The sequence below is a fragment of the Hypanus sabinus genome, chromosome 24, assembly GCF_030144855.1.
Source record: "Hypanus sabinus isolate sHypSab1 chromosome 24, sHypSab1.hap1, whole genome shotgun sequence".
NCBI classification, from domain to species: Eukaryota; Metazoa; Chordata; class Chondrichthyes; order Myliobatiformes; family Dasyatidae; genus Hypanus; species Hypanus sabinus.
Window position 1 is genome coordinate 15,009,784 of NC_082729.1, and position 27,328 is coordinate 15,037,111.

The 27,328-nt window shown below is 41.7% G+C and overlaps 1 protein-coding gene and 3 non-coding genes across 11 annotated transcripts in view; all 4 read right to left on the reverse strand.

The window, feature by feature from the left end:
* The window catches only part of pum1 (pumilio RNA-binding family member 1), a 124,628-nt gene that overhangs the window by 12,917 nt on the left and 84,383 nt on the right, over positions 1–27,328 (reverse strand). For 3 of the 8 annotated variants that reach the window (XM_059949343.1, XM_059949341.1, XM_059949342.1), the window contains 11 exons: positions 26,843–26,962; positions 23,733–23,878; positions 22,390–22,528; positions 20,533–20,676; positions 19,139–19,435; positions 18,129–18,374; positions 15,460–15,727; positions 14,138–14,267; positions 13,042–13,176; positions 5,151–5,288; positions 3,388–3,513 (listed from right to left, as the gene is read on the reverse strand). In XM_059949343.1, the coding sequence (XP_059805326.1) occupies positions 3,388–3,513; positions 5,151–5,288; positions 13,042–13,176; positions 14,138–14,267; positions 15,460–15,727; positions 18,129–18,374; positions 19,139–19,435; positions 20,533–20,676; positions 22,390–22,528; positions 23,733–23,878; positions 26,843–26,962 (1,889 nt within the window). The remainder of the gene's footprint in view (positions 1–3,387; positions 3,514–5,150; positions 5,289–13,041; positions 13,177–14,137; positions 14,268–15,459; positions 15,728–18,128; positions 18,375–19,138; positions 19,436–20,532; positions 20,677–22,389; positions 22,529–23,732; positions 23,879–26,842; positions 26,963–27,328) is intronic. The other 5 variants (XM_059949345.1, XM_059949344.1, XM_059949348.1 and 2 more) reach the window with 3 other exon arrangements.
* On the reverse strand, positions 302–437 carry LOC132380794 (small nucleolar RNA SNORA50). The gene has a single exon (XR_009507866.1). It is a non-coding gene; the product is annotated as a small nucleolar RNA SNORA50 (small nucleolar RNA).
* Positions 21,781–21,865, reverse strand: LOC132380791 (small nucleolar RNA SNORD103/SNORD85). Its single transcript, XR_009507863.1, has one exon. It is a non-coding gene; the product is annotated as a small nucleolar RNA SNORD103/SNORD85 (small nucleolar RNA).
* Positions 24,951–25,033, reverse strand: LOC132380790 (small nucleolar RNA SNORD103/SNORD85). The gene has a single exon (XR_009507862.1). It is a non-coding gene; the product is annotated as a small nucleolar RNA SNORD103/SNORD85 (small nucleolar RNA).

The window sequence follows — 27,328 nt, forward strand, 5'->3', positions numbered from 1 at the left end:
CCAGAGATGCTACCTGGCCTGCTGAGCTCCTCCGCCACCTTGTGTGGATAGCTCTAGATTTTCAGTATCCCTTGCAAGAGAAATGCATCATTCTGCTTTGCGGATCTGAATTAAAATCAGGAAGCAATTATTGCAATATATCGGAATTGAGCGCACAGCCTCAATTGTGGAAGAATAATTGGCAAGTTGTTGATCAAAGATCACATGGTGATGCCTTTTCCTCCACAGTAGCATGTCCCATATAACGCCAGCAATTTATTTGCAACTGCAACACCAAGTGATTCTGAGCCACACATCGTACACATGTCCCTTGCGTTTAAAAAAACAGCTCAGTGTCCGATGCTGAGAAGTTCCAGTTATCACAAGGATTTGCTATAGCACAGTTGCTTGGCCCATGGCACTACCAATCAGTGATCACAGGTTCAAATACTGTGCAGAGATAGAATTACAGCCACAAACAAAAAGAGCAGAATGAAAATGCAAGATCTATTTGTCCCTAGAAAACAAAACATGTGTTAAAAATTATGCAGATTAGTCAAGATATTTTCTACAAAAAAGCTACCTCCAGAATGGCAATTTAGTACAGACTCAAGCCACAATCACAAGGCATCGCCTCTGAGCAGAAACCCAAAGCCTGGGAGTCACCTCCCATTCAGAAAGATTCAAAAGCAGCCATGGCGCAGTTCAAATGGGAAGAGGATCATTCGGAATCCTTTAAGATGTGTAGTCACCAATGCTGATGGTGGGACCTTGCAAAATCACAACTGTCAGATTAGAATAACAACTACATTAAAGTATTTGTTAGAAAACCAACTAGGAGTTCCATAATCTTGCAGAAGGTTTCAAAAAGATTAATTGAAGTCCATTGCTTTCCACATCCACGTTCAATTTCAGTAAGCTTGGTAATATTTTTAAGCAAACATGATTTATATCTAGATAAGTTTTCCATTGATCAATTGCACCAACTGCTTTTCCAGATGAACCACGATTAAACAGAGTGGTTATCTGTATAAAATTTCAGAGGAAAAACTGGAAGACTGGTCTGCTCTTTAGTAAAAAAACTGGATAAAAAAATGCTTCAGTGAACTGTCCCCAAAGACTTGGGCCTCAACTAGGTTAAAATCTAAATCAATACTTTAGTTGAGTATTACAAGTGTAACATATTTATATTCTTGATTATTTCAAAGGGTGCAGCAGCTTAGGAGGAGACAATGGCGCCTAGCAGCAACTCCTTTGCTTGCATCTTCGGAAACAGCTCTACTTTCATCTTTACTATCCCTATTTTTTCCTTTCAGGGTTCTAATGAAGACTCTGACCTGGAGTTACACGTTGACTTTGATTCTTTGCGGGATTGGGATCGGCTCTCTGGGTTTCACAACTGGCCGTTATCCGATATCCAAGGATGCGGCCTAAGAGATTAGCTCGCCTACGGAGTTCTGGGATCCCGAGGTTCTGGAGACAGGTGGACTCAAGGCCGGTGTCCCAGCAGGAAATTGGTGTGTTGTGGGAGACGGGAGATCTCTGGCTGTGTGCTCAGAGAGCCGAGATTGTTGGGCACAGAGCTGGGAAAAAGCGACACAACAGACTTTTAACATCATAAATCAGCGAGTTGTTTATGTCATGTCTCCCCTCTCACTATACAAAGGAGACATCTCTTTCTCCCTTATTAGGGAGAGAGTGAGCCTTGTGGCATGTCAAAATACCGGGTGAACGAGTAAGGTCTGTCTTTGCTGCACGCTTGAGTGCTTGGTGGTGGGTGCTGATGCTTTTTTTTTTGCTGGTGGGGAGGGAGGAATCGTTGCTTTGTTGCAGCTTACATGTGGGAGGGGGGAGCTGTGGGGTTCTAACATTTAACTGTCATTCACTCTTTGGGGGCACTCCTCAGTTTTCATGGATGGTTGTGAAGAAAAAGCATTTCAGGATGTATATTGTATACATTTCTCTGACATTAAATGTACCTTTGAAACCTTGAAAGCTACAAGGGAGTTGAAAAAGGCTCTAGGGGAGGGGTCCCCAAGCTGGGGTTTATAGACCCCTTGGATAATAGTAAGGGCCCAAGGCATTCAGAAAGTAACTGGATTCCCGCTCTACAGGAATATGGAGCTAAATAAAAACTACAGCAGTCCATAATATGCAACCATTCAGAGAGCAAATGTTTTGATACCTGACTCACCATATGTTTACCAGGCTCGCCTTTGAGTCATCAGCCTAATCCTTGTGTTTGTTTTTCAAACTCAAGCTCGATTTTCACATGTTGTTCCCTTTAAGATTCCAGAAATCTCAGTTGTACAAAAATTAATTAATGTAATTGTAGTCATTATTGGGTGCATGAGGGAATTGTAGAACATTATGTTATATTGTAGAACATCTTAAAAGATGTACAACAAATGTGCTGGGTTTAATCATTAAGTATCAGAATAAATAGCATCTAATTGTCCAGACCATCTATTCATTCGGCCCCAAACCCAAACATGCCAGGTTATCAGACCTGGGTAGTAGAGTGGGCACGCGAGTAAATGAGCCAAATTTTATTTCATATAATGTAAAATATCAAATTATCCGCCTTAGAAACATAGAAATCTACCGCACATTACAGGCCTTCAGCCCACGATGTGCCGACCACGTAACCTACTCTAGAAACTGCCTAGAATTTCCCTACCGCATAGCCCTCTATTTTTCTAAGCTCCATTTACCTATCTAAGAGGTTCCTAAAAGATCCTAAGCATCTCCCTCTACCATCTTTGCTGGCAGTGCATTTCACGCACCCACCTTGTTGGGAAAGCACAAAATATGTTATCAAACTCACGAGAGATTGGGAATTGTGGGCACACAGAACCCGCACTGTTGTATAAATGTGGCAAAGTACGCAGCAAGTAATTTAGAAGGTATGTTGATCTTAATTTAAAAAAAGGATTGCACGAGTGATGTCTTAAGCTGTTACACGATTACTATAACACACCATTGTGTGCAAAAGTTTTAGTCTCTTTTTGTAAAGGCAACATGGTGCTGCATCAAGCTGATTTCACTGTCAGAAAGATTTTCCTTGAGTAAAACAGATTAAATATACCTTCCTGAAACTTAAGACTGGGAATATTATTTAAAAAGAAAATTCTTAAGAGACTGGAAATCTCTACCCAACCCCCTTTAAGAAGTCCTCATTGCACTGTCTAGAACAAACTTCTTTAAGCCATGAACGCCTACTATTAATCAAGGGGTCCATGGACCTGAGGTTGGGAACCCTTGGGTTAGAATAAAAAGGCAGAATCTCAGGGTTTAGAGGCACTACACATAAGAGCCAGTAGTGAGGCTTGCTTCGTATTCCACGTCTCCAAATCATAGAATGATAGTAACACAAAGACAGTTGCATGAGTATACAAAGACACATACCTGAACCAACTGTTCTGTGTGTTGATGTAGTTCCTCTAAGATAGGCAGGGTCTGCTCAGGCATGCAGTGCTCCAAAATCCGCTGGATAACACGACACCCATATGGATGAGTCGATAGAGCAAAAACCTTTAGCAAAAATAGAACAGCTTAACCAACAGGTCAATTTTACATTTTAAAAGTAGTAAAAAATGTGTTAAACTGGGAATGTTTTGCAATCTGGTACAACACAAATTTGCCATTCAAATAACTTGCACGTTCTAGCTTTCCTGTCATTTTCTCCACTCCTGGTTTATATACAGGTTGATCATCTCTCGGGTATCTTTCATTTTGGAAAGTCAAACCAGCGTAGAACTGGTTTTATAATAGTATTAAGAGTGTAACAGAACAGAGTGACTAGAAATACGCATGCATAGTTCATTGAAAGGGGCATCATAGGTAGACCAGGCAGTGAAAAGGGTGTTAAGCACACTGGCCTTTATCAGTCAGGGAGCCGAGTATAGAGATGGGTTATTATAAATTTGGATAGTTTTTGTCACCTTGTTATGAGCAAGATGGTATGAAGTTGGAGAGAGTATAGAAAAAGGTTTGAGGATGTTTTCAGGACTAGATGCCTGCATTATTCTAAAACTGAGATACTTCGTGGAACAGGCCCTTTCAGCTCTTTGAGCCGTGCTGCCCAGCAAACCCCCCCCCCCCATTTATCCCTCACCTAATCACAGGACGATTTACAATGACCAATTAACCTACCAATCAGTATGTCTTTGGTCTGTGGGAGGAAACCCACGTGGTCACGGGGAGAATGTATAAACTCCTTACGGACAGCGGCAGGAAATGAACCCCGGTGTGCTATGGTACTGCGCTCCCCAAATATAGAACAGCCAGGCTAGATCTTTACTGCTTAGAACATAGCAGAATGAGGGGTGAGCTTATAGAAATGTTTAAATGTCAGTAACATAGCTAAGGTGGACAGGAACAGTCTTTGCCACAGTGTAGGACTGACCAGAACTAGGAGACATAGAGAACATAGGAGGGGAAATATTTAAGAGGGACTTGAGAGTCACCCTATTTCCACAGCATATGGAATGAATGACTGGAAGTTGTTCAGCTGAGTACAAGCAGTACTTGGATAGGTACATTTAGGGTCAATGAGGGGTATGGGGCAAACACAGAAACTGGGGCCAGCTGTGAGGCGCCGTCTGTTGTGGTAGTTAATGTGTTAATCCTGTGCTGCTCAGTTACTCCCACGTGGGAAGAACTGATGTTTTGCAGCAGCAGTGTTACCAATAAAGGATAGCCTGCGAGCTGGTGTGTGCTCTGCACCCCCACTCATATCCAACACCACATCAGGGATGGGCCAAAGGGTCTGTAACCACAGTGTATTGCCGTATGAATCCACGAACAGAATGTTCAAATAACTCATCTTTACCAATAACCACATCAGTAAATAATTCATTCTGTTTTAAATTAATTCATTAATTTTCCTACAGGGATTGTAATGTTCTATGTTGAAGGAAAGCAAGGCTCCATGTTAAGGAACCAGTTTTGATCTTGAGACTCGATTTCAAGTCAGCCGAGAAAACTGATCCTACTTCTACAACCAACTATGGGGTTTCCCTTCCTTGCTGCTAGTGTGGACAATCATAATGACCATTACTAACATCTAAACTACTTGAGATAAAATGCAAAGATCAATTTTACTTGGCCGAGATGCAGCCCCGCGGAAGCCGCCGTGTTTGGTGGTGATAGAGGGAATCAGGTCCTACCTGCCCTTGGAAAGCATCAATGATGAACTGCAGCGACTGTGGCTGAACACATTCAATGCACTTCTGCACAACGTGGTTTCCATTCTGATCCTTGACACATTTCAGGACATGCCCATCAAGTTCTTTAACCATCTCATTCTGAAAACCAGAAGGGAAATGCAAGAATGAGCACTGATTGAGTTACATTTTAAGCCGGAAACCATGCAAACTATCCAAATCATTCCCTTTCACATACAAATTACATGCAGATTTTCTTCAGCAAGTTTCTGCAGAGTTTTTTTAATATTCGGTTTCCTTTTTTTTAAAAACTATCTCAATGGCTCAGCCATTGCCAACAAATTAAATCCTGCTTACTGGTGGGGGAAATTAAACATTTGCTCACTGTGCACCTTTATCGTGAGATCAAGGAAGTAGGAATGTTCTTGAGAATGTGAGAAATGAACTTCACACAGTAATTTGCTGCATCAACCAACAGCTTAAACAGCAATGCACAAAACCAAGGAAGAAGGTATCAATTTTTGAAATCTGAATGTTACCAATTTAGTTTGGAAGGAGTTTGGAACCCTAAGACATGCAGATGACATGAAACTTGTAAATGGGTCACAAGAGGACAGAAAAGCAGATGGGCTGGGAACGTGCAATGCAAGGGACAGAGGTAGGGCAATGCAGAAGTACAAGAATATCATTTCAATGGGAAGAAGGGAAAAGAACAGATTACAAACAAATGTCAAACATAAGAGATTCTGCAGATGCTGGAAATCCAGAATAACACACACAAAATGCTGGAGGAACTCAGGTGAGACAGCATCCATGGAAATGAATAACAGTTCAGGCTGAGACCCTTCCTCAGGACCTAAAAGGAAGGGCAAGACACTAGAATAAAAAGCTGGGAGGGCGGTGAGGGGATAGGGGGGAAGGGGGGGGGGGGGGGGGAGGTCAGCTAGAAGGTGATAGGTGAAGCCAGGTGGATGAGAAAGGTCAAGTGCTAGACAGGAAGAAATGAGAGGAGAGTGGACCATAGGAGAAAGGGAAGGAGGGGCACCGGGAGAGGTGATAAGGCAGGTGAGAAGTATTAGAGGGAAGGGGAAGGGGGAAAATTATCAGAAGGAGAAATCAACTTTAATGCCATCAGGTTGAAAGCAACCTCAACGCAATGAGGCGCAGCTCCTCCACTCTGAAACTGGCCTATCTTAGCAAAAAGAGGCAGCCATGGACCTACATACCAGAATGGGAAAGGGGATAGGAACTAAAATAGCAAAATTCTGCTTTTGGCAGATGGAGAGGAGTTGAATGTCAAAACAGTCCCCCAATTCATGTTGGGTTGCACCAACGTAGAGGCGACTGCATCAGGGGCACCGGATATAATAGATGACCCCCACCAGATTCGTATACTTAACCTTGCCTCACCTGGAAGTGAGGGGGGTGGTGAACGGGCAGGTGTAGCATTTCTGCGGGCAGGTGTATCATTCTGCCCAGGAGGGAGGAATGATGAAGATGGCGGAAGTTGCGGAGAATGATATGTTGGATGCAGAGGCTCATGGGATGGTAGGTGAGGACAAGAAGACCTTTATTGCTGTTACAGCGGCAGTAAGATAGGGTGAACACAGATGTATGGGAAATGGAGCTGAGGGGAGTATCAATGGTGGAGGAAAGGAAAGCAAAGCCTCAAGCTGGGAAAAGATGCGGTGGAGACAAGAAAACTGGGAGGCAAAAAGGAATGTCAGGAGACAGGGTAGGAAGATGCATAGTCAAGATAGTCGTGGGAATCTGTAGGTTTATAAAAGATGTTGGCAGATAGTTTGTGGCCAGAGATAGAGGCAGAAAGATTGAGAAAAGGGAGAGGGGTGTCAGAAATGGGCCAAGTGAATTTAAAGGCAGGGTGGATAAACTGATGAGCTTAGCAGCAGCAATGTTGTTGCAAATGTAACAAAGGAAGAGTTGAGGAGCATTAACAGGGAAGACTTGGAACATGGACTGTTCCACATAGCCAACGAAAAGGCAGGCGTAGTTGGATCCCATGCAGATTCCCACGGCTATCCCTTGAGTTGGGAGAAAATAGGAGCAACTGTTGAGGATAAGGATCAGTTTTGCCAGACTGAGGGCAGAGGTGGAGGGGAACTGGTTGGGTCTTTTGCCAAGAAAGAAGTGGAGAGCTTTAAGGCCTTTTTGATGGGAGGATAGAAATGTATAGGGACATGGTGAAAAATGAGGCAGTCAAGGCCAGGGAATTTGAAGTTGTTGAGATTGAATGCACATGAAGTGGGAAGGGACTGAACCAAGGAGGTTCAAAATGAGGTTTCAGGACTTGAGTTCAGTGGGACAGGAACAGGCAAGACAAGAGGCCTACCCAGTCAGGTTTGTGGATCTTGGGTAAGAGATAGAAATGAGCAGTGCAGAGTGAGTTTGGTGGCGATGGATTGGAGTTTTTCCGGATTTAATGAGGTGAGTAATGACACAGGAGATAGCATCCCGATGGGTTTTAACTTGAGCTGTCAGGCATAAATTTTTTGAAGGTAAAAGGACAAATAGCTGAGCGGTTCAGAACAAAAGCCAGAAAGTTTTGCTATGCCAATATTTAAAAAAGATAGCTTGGCTCCATCTGGAATACTGTGCTCAACCAAATCAGGGATGAAGGACTACAGTTATGCGAGAAACCTTTAGTCATATAGTTACAGAAAATCTGACACAGGAGGCCACTTGTCTCAACATGTGCACATGATAAAGGGAAAAAAGCCATACAGCCTAAATCACCATATTTAAACTTTGACTTTACCTCAGACCCCAAACCTCTTTTTGCCATAATTCCTCCAATCGTCTAATTATATTTAAATCTCTTTGGTTACTAGCCCCTGAGCTGCAGGTAGGTCCTCCATTTACTCTAAGCACCCGAAATCTTCTCAATTAAATCACCTCGCAGCTTCCTCTCCTCCAAAAAAGGCAACTCCGCTTATCCAATCATTTCACAGTAAAACTTTCCAGCCCTGAGATCTCTGCAGTCATCACTATCATGTACCATGTTGTATGACATACACAATTATGCTCTATCCATGACTGTAACTGTTCTTGGGAAAAAAATTTCTACACAAGTGGTTTGCCATTGCCTTCTTCTGGGCAGTGTCTTTACAAGACAGATGGCCACAGCCATTATCAATAATCTTCATAAGTCAGTGGATGGTTGCATAACCAGGATGTGTTAAGCATCAGCTCATACAAGCATATATAAGCATGAGCTCATACATCCATCCACCATCTGCTCCCCTGGCTTCGCGCGATCCTGATCGGGGGGCTAAGCTGGTGCTACTTTTTGCCCAAGGGTAACCTGCAGGCTAGTGGAGGGAAGGAGCACTTTACACCTCCTTTGGTAGAGACGAATCTCCACCCACTACCCATCTCTTCTTGTGCAATCACATATTTCTTGAAATAGTGATAATAATTGCATGCAGTACTCAAATTGTGGCCAAGTTGGTAACACGTAGAATGATAATGTAATTATAAACGATAGTGTGTACAATGCAGTATTATAATGAAATGCATAAAAGTTAGTATCATCTACCTTTTTAATCTCTTTATTGACATGTCCTGATACGTTCAGTCATTGGTCTGCAAAGTCCCGGTTTTCTTCCATGCATCTCAATATCCTCACGTTTACACATTCCACCACCCTAACATAATCTTCCACTTCCCTAAATAAATTCCATTTGCCATTCTCCTGGCCATCTGATTCTTCTGTAAGTCAAAAAAACTTCCCCACTGTAAACCGCACTGTTAACTTCTGTACTATCTGAAAACTCTGCCCGTGCTTTTGCAATTTAGGACTAAATTAATAATACATCAAAAGTATTAAGTCTTGTGAACCTCACAGCCCCCAGTGTTCCCAGCTGGCCAGCCAATTTTGTCACTCTTCCCTGGACTGCGAAATGTCCGAGAATCTCACTGCCCAATGTTCACCACAACATACAGGGGTATTTAACCACTAATTTTTCTTCAGCTCCCTAATATTAATACAACTTTGCAATTTCCTTGCCTTTATTTTTCACTCTTTTGTCGTTCTCTTAGATTCTCTCTTGTCTTCACTCCCACACTATCTTTACTCTCCAAGACTTCCTGGTATATTAAGTACTCAGTGTCTGATAAACTTCTCAGAGATCCCAGGTCTGAAAGTCCCATTAAATTTGTGAGAACACTTACCCTGAATCCACAGAATTTTCTTGAAAGACCGTCATTGTCCCAACTTGTTATACTGAAGCTATTTCCAATATACTTACACAAAATCACTTCTCATTGACTTAACCACAATACTATCTTTCCTTTTGATACTATGTAAATGTAACTGAATTATAATCACTAATACAAAAAATGGTCTCCCACCATCATTGCCTAGTTTTCTGCTTGAGAAAGAAATCAAGAATTGTATCGCAGCACACCACTAGCACTTGACAAACACCAGATACGATACTTCTCCCAGTGTGGCAGAGTGGCCCAGCTAGGACAGCCACTGTCTCACAGTGCCAGAGACAGCTGAATGATAAACTTGCTGCTGATAGCATGGAGTTTGCACGATGCTTAGAAAGAATTCTCATAGAAGGTAAACGAGAACACAAGACAGCTTTGTTGCTGATTTGATGGTCACATGGTTGACTTTATGCCACACAAATCCATAATCAAACATGAAGTTATTAGGAACAAAATGGAGTAAGATCAAATTGGTTGTATGGATGCGGTGCTGGGAAAGTCCAAATGAGGGAAGGAGTTAGGCAGAAAACTAAAAAGCAGGGCCTCTGGGGTAGAAATCTCTGAACTGCTGCCTGTGCCATGTACCAGTGAGGGAGGAATAGGATGATTTGGCAGGTGAATGTGTGGCTGTAGACTTGCTGCAGGGGGTAGGGTTTCAGATTTCTAGAACATTGACTGGGGGAAGGTATGACCTATACAGAAGGGATAGATTACACCTGAACCTGAGGGGGGCAATATCCTTGCAGCTAGGTTTGCTGGAGCTCCTGCTGTGGATTTAAACTAATTTAGCAGAGGTTGGGAACCAGAGTGATAGGAGTGAGGGTGGCAATTGGTATACAATTGGATGTGGTGTATAGTGAGACGGGGTTCTGAAATAAGATAGTGGATGCATTAGTAATGACTTTTCAAGAATCACTAGGTTCCAGAGGACTGTTAGACAGCAAATGTCACTCCTCGCTTTAACAGGAGAAGGAAGCAGAAGAAAGGAAATTATAGTCTAATTAACCCAACCTCAGTAAGTGGAAAGATTTTGTAATCTATTAAACAGGTTGCTTGGTGGCACATGATAAACCATGCCAAAGCCTTTTTTCTAAAGGGGAAATCTTGCCTGACAGATCTGTGGAATTCTTTGAGGCAGGAGAGACAAAGCAGAATCAGTGAATGTTGTTTCCTTGGGTTTTCAGAAAGCCTTTGGCCAGGTGCCATACAAGAGGCTGCGTAACAAGACTCCACGTTACTATAGAAAATATACCAGCATGGATAGAATGGCTGACTGGCAGGAGGCAAACAATGGGGATAAAAGGAACCTTTTCTGGTTGGCTACCAGCAAGTAGCAGTGTTGAAACAGCTTTTCACATTATACACCAATGACTTGGATGAAGGAATTGATGGCTTTCTGTCTATGTTTGAAGATGATACCAAGGTAGGTGGAGGAAGCAAGATGTCTGCAGATTAGGGGAATGGGCAAAGAAGCAGCAAGTGGAATACCGTGTCAGGAAGAGATGGTCATGCACTTTGGCAGAAGAAATAAAGGGTTGACCTTTTTCTAAATGGAGAGAAAACTCAAAAATCAGAGGTGCAGAAGGATTAGGGAGTCCTCAAGCAGGATTTCCTACAGGTTAATTTGTAGTTTGAGTCAGTGAAGAACACAAAAGCAAGAATACTGGGAACACACACAAAATGCTGGTGGAACACAGCAGGCCAGGCAGCATCTACAGGAAGAAGCACTGTCAACGTTTCAGGCCGAGACCCTTCGTCAGGACTAACTGAAAGAAAAGATAGTAAGAGATTTGAAAGTAGGAGGGGGAGGGGGAAAATCCAAAATGATAGAAGACAGGACAGGGTGGGGTGAAGCTAAGAGCTGGAAAAGTGATGGGCAAAAGGGATACGCGGATCATGGGACAGGAGACCTTGGAAGAAAGAAAGGGTGAGGGGAGCACCAGCATTTTGTGTGCGTTGCTTGAATTTCCAGCATCTGCAGTTTTCCTCGTGTTTGCGATGTAATACTGGGGTTTTACTAGTCATTGGTCAGGCCACTCGGGGTATTGAGAGCAGTTTTGGTCCCCTTATCTAAGAAAAGTTGTACTGGCACTGGGGAGGGTTCAGAGGAGGTTCACTATAATTTTCCCAGGAATGAAGAGTGAACGTATGAGGAGCAATTGATGGAGCTGGGCCTGTATTCACTGCAGTTTGGAAGGATTGCTGGATTGAAACCTATCGAATATTGATATTGAAAGGCCTAGACAGACATGGAAAGGATGCTTCCTATAGTGGGGGATCTAGGTCCAAAGGGCACAGCCTCACAGTAGAGGGACGTCCATTTAAAACAAAATTGAGGCCAGATGGTGGTGAATCCATGGAATTCACTGCCAGACAGCTGTGTAGTCCAAGCCATTGGGTATTTTTAAAGCAGAAGCTGATAGATTCTTGATAAATCAGAGCGTCAAAGGTTACAGGGAGAAGGTTGGAGAACGGAGTGGAAAGCGCGATCAGCCATGATGTAATGGCATTGACTCAACGGGCTGAATGGCCTAATTCTGCCCCCATGTCTTACGGTCTTAAGGTACTCTAGATCCTAGAATGATTATATTCCTGGAAAGCAGGACCCTGTCTAAGCTTAACTCTGCAGTTTGACCAAGTTTGAAATGGTCAATTTTCCAAACAGAAGTAATTTCAGAATCAGTTTTATTTCACTGTCACAGGACATGAAATTTGCTGCTCTGCAGCAGAAAAGCAGTGCAAAGGCACAACAATCTACAAAACAAAGATAAATAGTGCAAATAAAGATTACCGATGTAACACTCATGGACACATTGGTATTAATTATATACGAACTGTGATTTCCTAAACAGCTTTACAGAGTGTACTATAAAGACAAAGAAAAGTCCAAGGTCAGCATGCAAAGTGAATAAAGGACAGATTTCTATTTTACCATTACTGTGAAAGTACACCCACTCACCATTAATCATGTTCTGCCAATTCTAATTTAATGGAGAGAAAAACATGTTTTCAATGTGTGCTCAACTTGAACTCTTTGGTCAAGAAAGCACAGCAGCATCTCCATTTCCTGAGGAGACTGAGGCAAGTGAGGCTCCCTGATACCGCCACCCCCAACCAATTTTCACAGGAGCACTATTGAGAGCGTCCTCATCAGCTTCCGATACGGGAACTGCAAGTCCACTACAAATGACAGTGAGGACTGTTGAGAGGATCAGCACGGTCTCTCTTTCATCCTTTAGAGACACTTATCAGGAACACTGCGCACGCACAGCCCTTAGCATTGTCAACCCCTCCCACCTGTCCAACAAGCTCTCTGACCTCTTACCATCAGACAGGAGGAACAAGAGCTGTTAGGATGGGAAACAGCTTCTTCACAAGACTACTCATCTCCCTGCCACCAGCCAGGTCTCAACACGTATAAGGCACCAATAGCGATATATTGTGCTGTTTTTAACTTGTTATAAATATACCTTATTATTTGTTAATTTATTGGTGGCAGTACAAGTTCGTGTGTTGTGTGTGAGTTATATGCACTGTATTGTACACATTTTGGTACATGGTGGTATATGTATATACGAATGAATGACAATAAACTTGAAGTTCCCTTGTGTAAAATGGCTGAAATAAATAGCTGGGCCAAAGATAAAATCAAACTTACAATGATCTGTTGGTCTGGAGGAATGGATTCCAGGGCCTTCTGTATCACACGACAGCCATACATCTGCAGCGCTAACGAGAGAACATGCCCACGGATACGCTGGGCCAGAGCCAGCTTCTGATCCAAGCTTCCAAACTAGAGACAAGGAGCACAGACGTTTTACTGGAAAGCACAACAACACAGATACAGGCCTTTCTTGCTTTAATCAGATCTCCCTCCCTCACCCAACCCTGTACACTTCTTCTTCAATCCACCAGCTGTAAATAAACTGAGTGGTAACATCTCCACCACTCACAGGGTAAGGATACTTTGCCCCAATGACTGAATATATTCTCAGAAGATTAAACAAATCCAAACAATCTTTTTATCAAAAGCAGCAGCAACGATACATTTTATTAAAGAAACATGATCTACAAAATCCCACTGAAAGCTGGTGCCCCTTTGATGCACCATCAATAACTCACACTGAGACGTAGGCGAGATATCGGCTTTTATTGACTGGAAGAAGGAACCAGGAGTGAGTGTCTATCATACAAGGTCTTGGAGACTGAGGCCGAGCTTCAGGCCGCAGGTCTCCTTTATACAGGGGCCTGTGGGAGGAGCCACAGGAGCAGTCAGCAGGGGCGTGTCCCGACAGGCACATAGTTCACCACACCCTTATAAATCAGGAAAGGAGATATCGTATCGACACATTGAGCCCTACGTGCCATAGCACAACCTTTGTCCCTCATCCAAGTCGGGAAAGACAGCATTCATTCTCTTGAGCACTTGGCACCCTTAATGGGAAAATATTTATGTTTAGCAAGGCCAAGGAATAAGGAAATTTGGGTATTCCACAAGGTGATCTAACAAACAAAAATATACAGGAAGTGGGGTATGTCAGCAGGAATGCTTTACTTCCCATTCTGAAGATCAGAGATATTCCCAAGAGGGACTGCAAAAATCATAAGCTTGTTTACTAAAGGCAGAATGGATCAATATATTTTTCACATCTGATTTTGATTTCTTTATTTCAGGGGCCTTAACTTTCACTGTGAGCACGAGCAATGTAGAACGAAATTTAAACTATTATCTCCATTTTCTCTTGTCTGCTTACCTCAAAAAACTTCTGAATTACATAATTTCCAAAAACATCCACCATCAACTGATAGGCTGCCTGCAGAATCTCATTGAAGACCAGCTGTCTCTCTGCAGGGGTAGCTCGTTCCAATTTAAGCTGAATGAACCTGTGGGCCAGAAGATATTTCAAGGAGTCAGAAAGGTTCAGAAAGGTCTTGTAGTTTATACCAACTGCTTTGCATGCCTTGAATTATTTTTGAAAATGGCACACAGATCAGCTTTCATGAAAGAAATTCTAAACATCCCCCTCTCCTAGCAATAACCAAATGTTACTCATCCCTATAACTCCCTCAAAACTTCTTATGACTCTGTTACGAGGTTCAAGCAGTGACCTCGTTAAAAGGCACTTCAACATGATCTGATATACCAGCCCAGAGCAGCAAATCATCATGGTGCTAGTAGGCACATCAGCTCTCAAGAGGTACACACCAAGTGGTTTATGGACCATATTCAGTAAACATCAACTGCAAAATTCTACAAAGAAGGGTGGCACAGTAGGTTAGTGGTTTGCGCCATGCTTTACAGCGCCAGCTGTAACAATGAAGTTCGATTTCTGCCACTGCCTGGAAGGAGTTCATATGTTCTCCGCCCATATTCCAGACGCATGGTTAGGGTTGTTGTGGACATACTATCTTGACACGAAGCACTGCGACGCTTGTACAATTCTCACTGATTTGATGATGCATTTCACTCCGTGTTTCAATGTGCGTGTGACAAATAAAGTAATCTCTATATTTTTAAAGTTGCGAAATTTCAGTGAACCCATTCTATACTCTTTACCAAGTAATATCTTCTGTCTGATTATGGTCTTCATTATCTATGCCTTCTGCATCCTTTAGAATATTATCTCCAGCTCCAAACATCAGTACAAATTTTACTCAGCCCAAGCGTGCTTATCAACTTGCAAGTTACACTTGTTTACGATGATATGACGTATTTGCTTTTCTTCTGTAATACAAGCTATGAAGTGGCCAACTGTTACACGGTTGTGTGGCTTCCCACAAAATTGTCAAAATGATTTCATAACAATCTTACCCATTCAAGTCATCGGAGCCAAGGTTACTTTGATGGTTTTATTTGCACAATATTCTGCAACTTTCCTTCTAACCAACTTGCATTTAATATTATACGGCTGCTTATTTATCCATACTTTGATCAAGTGCAACAGAGCAACATTATAAAAAATTAATTAGCCAGAAAAATAATGGTAGTACTTCACTAACGAGGTTAAACCTCCTGACTTTGCTCAGAAGCACTGTTTAAATGCTGGACGCTGCAAGATACGCCAACTTTCCCCACCTTGAACCATGTTGATCCTGAGAGAATTCCATAATGTGGCCAGCTATTTCACGGAGCTGAAGGTTTGGATAACGATTATTACGGAAGTCCTCCAGTAGTCTGCTGCGGCCCGACGGCATCACGTCTGACATGCTGTACCGCAGACGTGATGGTGGAAATAATTGACTGCTGGAGCTGAACAGACTGGAGGCACTGTTAACACTGCGGTACTTGGCCTCAGCTCCTGGGGCGGCTGAAATAAATCTTCCGCTGCCATTTGTAAGTCCACCTGTCACACAAATGCATCAAGATTTTAATGTATCCAATGTCCAGTGAGGCAACCAGCACAAAATATTAGTATTTGTTAAGAAAGCAACATTTAGATAGAAACAGCTTTTGAGATGCTAAAGGCTTATTATAGCAACAGCTTTCAATGAGAAGGACCATCCACTGTCTTCAGTGAGGTAACACTTCCAGCAAAATTGTCATTTCCACAATACAATAGTATGAAGGGGCAGGCTTTACCATAGAACATTATAGCACAGTACAGGCCCTTCAGTCCTCCATGCTGTGCCAACCCATATAATCCTTTAAAAAAAGTAATAAGCCCACACTACCCCATAACACTATTTTTCTTTCATCCATGTAAGAGGCTCTTAAATACCCCTAATGTTTTAGCCTCACCACCATCCCTGGCAAGTCATTCCTGACACTCACAACCCTCTGTGTAAAAAAAAACTTACCCCTGATGTCTCCTTTAAACTTCCCTCCCTTAATTTTGTACATATGCCCTCTGGTGTTTGCTATTGGTGCCCTGGGAAACAGGTACTGACCATCCACCCTATCTATGCCGCTCATAATCTTGTAGACCTCTATCAAGTCCCATCATTCTTCTACGCTCCAAAGAACAAAGTCCTAGCTCTGCTAACCTTGCTTCATATGACTTGTTCTCCAAACCAGGCAACATCCTGGTAGATCTCCTTTGCACCCTCTCCATAGCTTCCACATCCTTCCTATAATGAGGTGTCCAGAATTGAACACAACTGTGGTCTCACCAGAGATTTGTAGAGTTGCAACCTGACCTCTCTACTCTTGAACTCAATCCCCCTGTTAATGAAGCCTAGCATCCCATAGGCCTTCTTAACTACCTTATCAACTTACAGAGCGACCTTGAGGGATGTATGGATTTGAACCCCAAGGTCCTTTTGTTCATCCACTCTTAAGTAACTAACCATTAATCCTGTGCTCAATCTTCTGGTTTGTCCTTCCAAAATGCATCACCTCACACGTATCTGGAATGAACTCCATCTGCCATTTTTCTGCCCAACCCTGTAGACCTGCCTATATCCTCTTGCAACCTTTGACAACCTACAGCTCCATCCATAACTCCTCCAATCTTCGTGTCATCCACAAACTTACTCACCCATCCTTCCGCCTCTACATCCAGGTCATTTATGAAAATCACAAATAGCAGGAGTCCCAGGACAGATCCCTGCGGCACTCCACTAGTCATCGACCTCCGGGCAGAATACTTTCCTTCCACAACTATCCTCTGCTTTCTTCCTTTAAGCCAATTTTTTATCCAAACAGCCAAGGTTCCACTTATCCCATGCCTCATGACTTTCTGGATGAGTCTCTCGTGAGGAACCTTATCAAATGCCTTGTTAAAGTCCATGTAGACCACATCCACTGCCCTACCCTCATCGTTCTTTTGTTACCTCTTCAAAAAACTCATTCAGGCTCGTGAGGCACAATCTTCCCTTCACAAAGCCATGTTGACTATCCATGAGTAGACTGTACTTCTCCAAATGCTCATAGATCCTATCCTTAAGAATCCTGCCCTTCCCCCAACCAAGTTTCAGTAACGGCCACAACATCGTAGTTCCACATACTAATCCATGCTCTAAGTTCATCCCCCTTGTTCCTAATTCTCCTAGCATTGAAATAGATACATTTCAACCCCTTTAACTGCCTACAGAAATGTTTCGTCCCCTGCCTGTCCTTCCTCATCAACTCAGAACTCTTAGCATCATGCCGTTGTCTTTCTATCTTAATCTCTGCATTTCACATTCTGATTCCCACCCCCCCCCCCGCCAAACAAGCTTAAACCCTCCCCAACATCTCTATCAAACCTGCCCACCAGGATATTGGTCCCCCGGGATTCAAGTACAACCTATTCTTTTTGTACAGGTCACACCCACCCCAAGAGAGGTCCCAATGATCCAGAAATCTGAATCCCTGCCCCTGCTCCATTCCCTCAGCCACACATTTATCTTTCACCTCATTCTATTCCTATTATATAGTTTCCTTTGAAAATATATTTTAGCTCATATAAAATCAGTAATACTTAAACACTTTATTTATACTAATTTCTATGATGAAATCAATAACTATGAATAAACAGAAGTCCATAAAAGGACAGAATGGCACAGCTCTGGGAGTATGCCAAAGCCAGTGGATTCAAGATATATTAACAATTTGTTTTTCCCAGCCCTGTCCATGTAATTCCAAATACCATTATATTATTTATTTGCACTAAGTTTTGCTTTTTGTTGAAATTCTAACAATCTGTAGAAAAACAAAGATTACACAATAGTCAGCTAACATCATGCTAAATATCCATAACAAGTTACTTAAAAAAAAATCCTGGCATAATGAGAACAAGAGAAAATTAACTGAGAGTTACCCACCCCTCTTACCCAGATTAAGGCTCGAGGACGATCCGTGTGACGATAATGATGGCGGTGGTGTTAGCGAGTGGCTGGGTCCTTGGTTTGGAAGAGGCATTCCTACTGGGCCAGGGGAAGATGAGAAGCCCAATCCGTTGTAAAAGTTGTGGCCTATAGGAGCGAGACTGCTGGTTGTTCGCTTGTATAGGTCCGAGCTCCCAGTCAGCGAGTCTCTCCTTGAGCCGCTGCTGGTGTTTGAGCTGCCAACTTAAGAGAATTAAAGTGGTTTATTTTTAATTCTTTACAATAGCAACATCTGTGTACATTATCAGGCCACACAAATAAGCCTTTTAAAGGCATTTTTTGATGGACTTCAGTTCATCAAAAGCATCTTATCTGGGTACATAAACACAACTTGCTAATTACAAATCTCTTGAAGGCAACTCAGCAAATAAAGTCAAAAAATGCTTTATACCAGTTATGATCAAAAGACCCAGAGAGTTCTTGTGTAGGATCCCCTTAAAAAATACTCTGACTATAATTTCTACAACTCTTAGCGGTGGGTAAAATCCCATGCTAAGTTCACTTATGACGGTATAAACCACCCAGCAGTGTAGATACAAATCGTATCCTTGCAAACAAGACTGGAACGATAATTTTTTAAAAACTGTTAGGGTGGAAAATAATGACTATTGCAGTTGTGTTGCTCATGGGGATTGCAATGAACTGGTTAAAATGTGAAAGTGAACTGAAATTAAGCTGAAGATACCTCAATGCAAGAATGAAGTACCAGATTATTACTTGTTTGGCATGTACCATTACCTATTATGTCAAATAAGTTACTTAAGAACTTAATATTATAGTGTGGAACCTCTTGATGGAGAAACAAGATTAACTTTCTGCTCTTCAAGTAGGTACAATGTGGATTACTATCTTAAATACTCAAATACATGCCTGATGGGAAACAGAATGACTGAGCGTGTACAATGAAGTTGTGCACTTAGCATTGTACTATTACAGTTTAAATATACCTGCTGATCCAAATCCTCCAAGTGCAGATCCGAGTGTTGCCCCAAGAGAACTAGTGCTTCCAAAGCCCAGGGAGGTGCCACCAGGCTGGCCAGAACCCTGAGAGAACAGCGAGTTGCTCTGTGAAGTGCTAGACAGGGAGTTGTTACCATAGAATGAGTTTGAGGCCAAACTGTTGGTGGGCTGTTGCTGTGGTTGCTGTTGAGGCTGCTGATTACTCATCGGGCGAAAGGAGCCATTTGATGTCCCTGCTAAGCCACTTGCTGTTCCATTCGCTGAGGCTGCTGCTGCTGCAACTGCTGGAACACAAAACATACATTCAAGAGCCTAGCACTAAACATGTAGACAACGGGATTTCAACCAAACAGGGCAAGATTACCAACTTTTGTCAGATTATGAACGTCCTTTGTAGCAATGTGGATGGCAAACCAGGTCAGGTTCAACCTCCCAAGAAACAGTTTGTGCTCTTGACATTATGCCTCTGCTCATGACCAATCCCACAAGATTTGAGGAGGAACAAACATTGTAAAATCTGCTCTGCACTACAATCTGATGTTTTACAACATGCCTCATGTTACATTTTTTACTATTTTGCAAAGGCCCAGTAATAGGTTACAGAACATTAACTTGTAATTGAACATTTGAGGAATCAGTACATTACACAAAGAAAACTTTTATACCTACACTATTCATACACTAGCACCTCAAACTAAGTAATTACATTATACATAAATCTGAACAATTACATTGTAATGTTTTATGACATTATTAACTTCACAGAATTTTATAAATTAGTTTTTAAGGCGTGTGATATGCTGAGGAAGCTAGTTTCCCAAACAACCTACTACCATGGCAGTCTAGAACACTTTACAGGATAGCCAGCGTGACAGGTTTCTTCCGCAATGCACCTGATGCCTTGGATAATTACCAAATACACCCAAATTTGGAATGTTATCTGAACAGGTCTGATCTCAAGATCACCCAAATTAATGCAACAATCAATGTTTTCAAGTAAACTGTAGAACTAGGAAACCTGCAGGCACTTGGGTGGGATGTGAGAGAATGGAAAGGAAATGGTAGTGTTTCAGAAGCTGTGCAACTTTTCTGCTGAATCAATAGTTTCATCTGTTATGACCCCAGAGAAAAATTAAAATTCAACATCAAAAACTGAACTAGCACACAAATTACCGGCAAGTCATACCACAGGATTCACAGGTTCATCGTTCAATTAAAACACACGTGAAATGACCTACCAGGGTTCTGTTTTAAAACACTACACATCTGAAATGATCTATCAGGATTTGGTTTTAAGATGCAGTGAACATCGTAGGTTTATAAACAAATAGAATTGAAGGATATAAATCTATTTTCAGTCTTCCCAAAAATCCAACCTTACCTGCTTGGGCTGCGGATGGACTTATAATGACAGGTGCTGGAGCAACGAGGCGCACAGGAGCCCCCAAGCCATTCCGAGCCCCGGCGTTCACCACAAGAGCACCTGTCTGATCATAGTAAGCGGCTGGAGCAAGCACTTGATAACCTGAAATAAAGCATGATTACGGTCATAACTTAGCACTGCCTGCTAACAATCAATAGTGTCAAACGGAAACCGACCTAGGGACAAAGGCTGAAGGAGGGTCACCTTGCCCTCTCCAACTCCAAGTGAACTTCCTCTGGCCACTGCTGAAAATTCCTTACCTGTACCCAAGCTGAGAATCATCTGGTTTAAAACCCTCAATTCCTGTCAATTCCACATTGCCCTATCAACACTTCCACCATCCAACTCTGTTGCCCTTGTTAAAGGCCCACTGACATCACACATGCACACACACCAGCCAGGTCTCATTGGCATCAATTCTTTGTAATGTAATTCTGCAATCACTTACTTTCCTTCCCCGGTCCAATCCCCTCTCCTATCAGGTTACATCTTATTCAACCCTTTACCTCATCCACCTATCACCTTGCAGCTTCTTACGTCACCTTCCACCTCCCCACCCACCTATCTTTCCCATCTCCTGCCAGACTGTACACTCTTCTCCCTCCCTCGCCCTTGCTTGACTGAAGGCCAGAAACGTCAGCTCTTTCATCCTCTACCCGACCTGCCAAGGTCCTCCAGCATGGTGTGTTTCCCTGGACTTCCAACATCTGCAAAATCTCGTGTTTGTAAATCCTTGGTCTCAGTGCTTAGTTTAGTGCTAAGCTTAAGCTTAGTGCTTAAGACCAATGTTATGCAAATTTGAACTACACTTCTTTTTGATTCCCCTCTTGACATTGCCCTCATCTTATTCACAAAACACAGCGGAGTATTTCATTTCAAAACCTATTATTGCATCTGATTTATTCTATACTGTGGCGCAATCCTGTACTCTACCCCTACCACTCTTTCCTTTGCCATTTGAATTCCTTTCCTGAAGTGCCCTGTTATATAACGAATGGCCACTCTCTTTAACAATTTTTCACACAGCCTAAAGAACAAACCTTTTGCTATATTTAGTAATAACAAGTGCAGGGGATGTGTGTTTTAAACCACTGGAAATCAATTTAAAGTATGCATTAGCATAGGTACAAAGACTCAATATGGAGAACTATTATAACATTTAAAAAGTCTTTTAAGCAAGTTACTGCTTTGGCCTATAACACAGGCCCTGGCTGGGTCAGGTCGCGAATAAGTGATGTCCTCACGGTTGAACAATATTCTTAGTGAGGGCAAGTGTGTCATTATTGCCAGACAAATTAAAAGAACACACTTCCAAAAATATCGTTAACACTACAGTTGGTATGAAAACCGCATCTTTAAAGTTAGCAAACAATGTAATGGGCATTGATCGTTATAGCTGGACTTGATACCAGCTGATACCAAAATGAGTTAAGACTGAAAAGTGCAAATTTGAACTATACTTCTTTTTGATTCTGTTCTGCCACTACGATAACATAGCCATCAAACAGTAACACTGTACAACGAACTCTACCTCAAATGTCTGTGTGAGATACTCAGAAACTGCAGCATCGAGGAGGATATGCATAGATTTTCATTGCTTAAAACAAACTTCAAACTAGTCACAATTTAATCATGCAACAAAACTTTGCTTTGCATTATTTATTGAAAATTGTCATAAAAGTATTTAAGGGAAATGAACAATTTGCCCTATACAACCATGCTCTGACAATGCTAATAATTAACCTCTTTACAAAGCCATCTTTTTTGCAAACCACCAACCACCAAATAACTGGACAGAGTAAAATGGCATCTTACCTGGCATTCCAGTAGCCAGTCCTTGGCTAAAAGCTAAAGCTGAGTTGACAGCAGCAGCTGCTACCAGGCTATCTGCTTGTTGGCCTTGTTGGCTTTGATTTGGGGTCAAAGGCCGCTGATTGGCTCCAGCCCGCAGAACCTGGTATAAAAGACAAAGAAAGGATCGTCAAATCTTCACCCAACGAAGCAACGCGTTGAACAAGATTTTAAAAGAGCATCAGAAAATAGATGCACAAAGTTGCACAAAGGCAAATTGGGGAGTCTTTGATGATTGCAAATTTAAACCTCAATGAAGCATTCCTTGCCTGCAGACGAAGCATTGGCTAGAGGTAACAAGTAGTATTTGCACCACAGAAGATCTCAGGAAGCTACCATTACCAAAGGTCCAACCACATGCAATGGCATTCTTATTGTCAAGCCTTCTAATCAACATTCTGTGGTCACCATTGATCAGAAACCCAAATGGAGAAAACAGATGAACAAGGCAGCTACGGGAACAAGTCAGAATCTGGATACACAATGACGAATGATTTATCTTCTACACCCCGAGAGGTTTAACAGGGTAAATGTCCAAATGAGGCTGACATGCCTAGAACCTTTAATCGGAGCCTCAAAGTAACAGGTCAGCCGATCAGAAGAGATTGAAAAGAAATATCTCTACCTAGGAGTTCATAAATCATTACCCAAGAGGGCTTTGGAGCATATTTAAGATAAACATTTAGTTTTTAGAGAATTAACACTCTTGACACTGATTAAGGAGCATCATTATAGGCAAAAGAGTAGCCACAAAATTAGTGAAAAGTGGAACAGCTTAAACTGCTGACTTTACTTTTATTTCTTGAATTCTGACATGCCTGGCAGAGGGTGATGTACTAGAATTAGGACAAAATTTGGCTGCTGTTGAATTTCCTAATCAAATGCTTGCAAGTTGAAACAACAGCTTTTCACTTAAGCAATACGATCAAATTGGTGACTTTGTTTGTATGCTTCAGCTATTTGCTGGATGAAGGAAGATCACCAAGATTTCAAAAGTAATTCCAGGATCGCCTTCCACATTAGGTTTTCTCAGGCACCACTGTACTCTAGTTGGGCTGAGGTCTTCAAATAATGACGGCAGATTTGTCACAATCGTCAGGGTGCATAAACAACTTGTTACTGCTTTTAACCATACATTTGATCCACATCATTGAAACACAGACTAGTAATCCTCAAAATGCCTTAGAAGTGATAATATCATGGAGGACTACAGCATAATCATAAATCAGCTATTACCACCCCCACAGTTTTCCTTATTCACTGTCATGCTCTCTTACAATGAGCTGGTAAATATGCACGTGACTTGCCTGTTGCTGGCCCTGCTGCGCTTGTGATGCAGCCTGCTGGTTTGCTGAGTTGTTAGCTGCAGCTGCTGCAGCTTGTTGTTGGAAGAGATTTGCTGGATAAACACCCCACGGAACACCATAGTACTGATGTGGGACCACTGCAGGACCTAATACAGCGAACAATGGCATCGGAAACAGAATGTTCAACTTTATCATTATTGCACAAATCCCAGGTACATCACAAATGAGCTTTCATTAAAGATATTTCAACTTGTCCAATCAATAAGCCACAAATTGTATGACTTCATTTCCATAGATCTTATTCGTTTCTTGCAAAAGTTCCCGATACCAAAACTTTTACTTAAAGAATATATAAGAGTTGGGCCTTCTTAATGAACTCAGGTATTGATTCACTGAATTTAGTACATTAGGATAGCTTCCTAAAGTTCAGTAAATGTGGCAAAAGTACAGCACAGAAATAAGCCCTTCAGCCCATCTAGTCCATGCCAAACCATTTAAACTGCTGTTCCCTTCGACCTGCACTGGGACCGTAGCCCTCCATACCCCTAACATTCACGTACCTATCCAAGCTACTCTTAAACACTGAAATCGAGCTCGCATGTACCACTTGTGCTGGAAGTTTGTTCCACCCTCTCACAGCCTTTTAAGTGAAGAAGTTTCCCCACATGTCCTCCCTAAACTTTTCACCTTTACCCTTAACCCATGACCTCTGGTTGGAGTCCCACCCAACCTTTCTAATTTTTTTACACATATTACGTAGACAATTTAAACAGTTTAAATGAAATTCTCTTGAAGATGATCTGATCTCAGCTGTGTAACTTGGGAAGACAGTGGGAAGAAACCAACCTTGTGCTAACAACCATGTTGTTTCTTTCCAACTGGCAAAATCATCACTATCTATAAAACCTGTTATGCTAAGGTAGCATATATAGTAACCATCGACTATTTGGAAGGTTCAAAGGCACAAACAGATGTTTGAAATGAAACCTGGAACACTGAAGGTTGGAGTATTGTCCAGCTGCACAAAATTAAATCAAATCAATTAAAAAAAAGTTTCTCATCCCCACATAAAAGCATTTTTTCCTCAAATTTCTGAAATTCTAATCTTCCCTCAAATACAACTCCATTCCTACTTCACCTTTAGCAAGATATCCGTACGAATAAACTATTAACAGAAGTAAGAACATTGATTTAGAGCTTCATCAGCTAAATGGTTAGTCCAGCTCAGATTTGAGTACAGAATTAAGTTTTCATTATTGAATATTCTTCTCAGTGAGGGCAAGTGTGTCATCATTGCCAGACTAACCTTCTTAACACTTTTTAAAAATAAAATGGCCTGCTTCCTTTCTGCAGCAAACTACTTTATGCCAGTGAATCCAGTTTTGCAACACTGGAAACTTGGCACTGACGAAGTGCAAATTCTTGTCTGTAAACCTAATGAAAAGGATATTAGCTACTGCACACTGAATAGGTTTGCCTTGACCACAACCAACATCCACAATTATGATAGAACAGGTTCTGAAGAATGTGTTGAAAATAATTTTCAAGTTTGTGCATTAGACTTGAAGTCTCATCGGCTTTGGGAGTCATCCTTCCTGTTTTTCTGAACTAAAAGCCATGTGCAGTAAAATGGGCTGTAAGTAAAAACACATTCAGACCAATATTACTACACAAAAGTCAAATCAACCCTATAGTTCACTGCATCTTTCCTGAGCTGAAGACAAAGAGAAGTTTGATGTGGCAGTGTTCACAAAGTTTGAGGACCAGTCGAGGTGATACCCTAACTGGATAGTTATTGGTGTTCTTCCTGGAAGGTCCCATTCGCTTGTCACGGTCCTGACTGTCCACCCCTTCAGGGCCGAGGCAAGCAAATGGAAGCCCATAGAAATATGAGCCTTCTCAGAGGGAAACGCCAACATCTATGCACTGAAGATGTCACCTCGACTGCTGCTGAAACGTCTGCAAGCTAACTGCCAAACTCAGCAAACATCGCAACATCAAGCTCCTCAACCTGAGCAGCCAATATTCACCACCATCCCAAACAAAGTTCTTTTCCCACAAAACATAAACAATAACAGAAGCATTCAATGTGCGACTTCGGTGCGAATTGTCTTTGATGCCCCTGTTCAAAAAGAAGCTGAAAACAAATTTAACTTGCAGCTATTTTATTACTATAACAATAAATACTAGTATTAACTTTGAAGAACATTGCAGACAAGACTAAGTAACGATTTTCTGAACCTCTCCATTCACAAGAAAAAGTTACTTAAAAATACAACATGTATTCTTCACAAATGCACTTGTAATATGAGGTGGTTTTAATTACCTCAGGAGCTATCAAATATAATAATTTCTCAATTATTGGGTTACCCTCCCAGATCATTTTCAAGATCATACAAAATATATGATGCCATGTTTCTCAAAGACTACATCTGGGTAATGGGATTATATGCCTTTCCATTCAGCATCTGTTTTAAGCACGATCAAAGAAATTACTTGCGAAAAGGCACGGCCAACTAATTCTGCCTCAACCATCCTGGTACATGATGACAGATGATGGAATTGATGGGCGATCATGAATAAACTCTACTGAAAAAGGACAAAAAAAAATCCACAACATAGATCCAAAATAATCTATTCCTCTACAGGAATACTTTGTATGATAGGTCTCAAGTTACTTCTATTTTAATTAAAATGTCATTAACTGAATGTTACCTCCTCCCATCATTTGCCTTTACAGCCTCTTCTGGTGATTCACCTCTCAAACTCTGACGTTTCTGCTCTTCAAACTGATTGACAAATTTACCCTCCGTCCCCCAAAACACACTTCACTGAATGGGCTGACCATCATCAATTTAAATGCATAAGCAAGAAAAATCCAGACTAGCAATATAATATTGCAACTGAGATAAAGTATCCATAATGAGATAAAACCATTCACAGCACTCCATCTCCTTTTCCATCCAGAAAAATTATTACAAACTGATTTTTTTCCCCTTTACACATCATTCCTTACCCTTGCCTTCTATGGTGTTGCAGGGAGTGGGCTAACTAAAAAAGTAGTGCTATTATCTTCATTCAGATCACTGAAACAGTTGTGAAAGTTTTACCTGCCAGAGTTGCAGCAGCAGCAAGCCCAGCAGTGTAAGGGTCTGTACCTGGAGGGGCAGCACTAATGATGTAAGGATTGGGAACAAATGTCGCTGGAGCAAGGCCGGCTGAAAACATACCTGTGTGATAAGAGAATAAAACACATAAAATCATGTAGAATCACCTGCAAATCTTGTTTTAAACAATCACTGGGGTTATTCAATTACCTTTGTTTCTGGTTCTGATTATTCAGTGTGTTACATGAACTTTGAACAATGTAAACTGAAGCTGATTAATTCCAAGTGCAACCACACTACCAAACATTTAGAAAATTATAGGAAGCTGTTTCTACAAGCATTAAAAACAAAAATTAAAAACTCAGGAACAGGTACACAAAATGTAGCAAAATGAAACCCACGTTCACTCTACAGGAGTTATTCAAGCTTAAGTAGTAGTCGAATGGCTACTAAATAGTAAACACTGATTCTGGAAATACAGAGCAACAC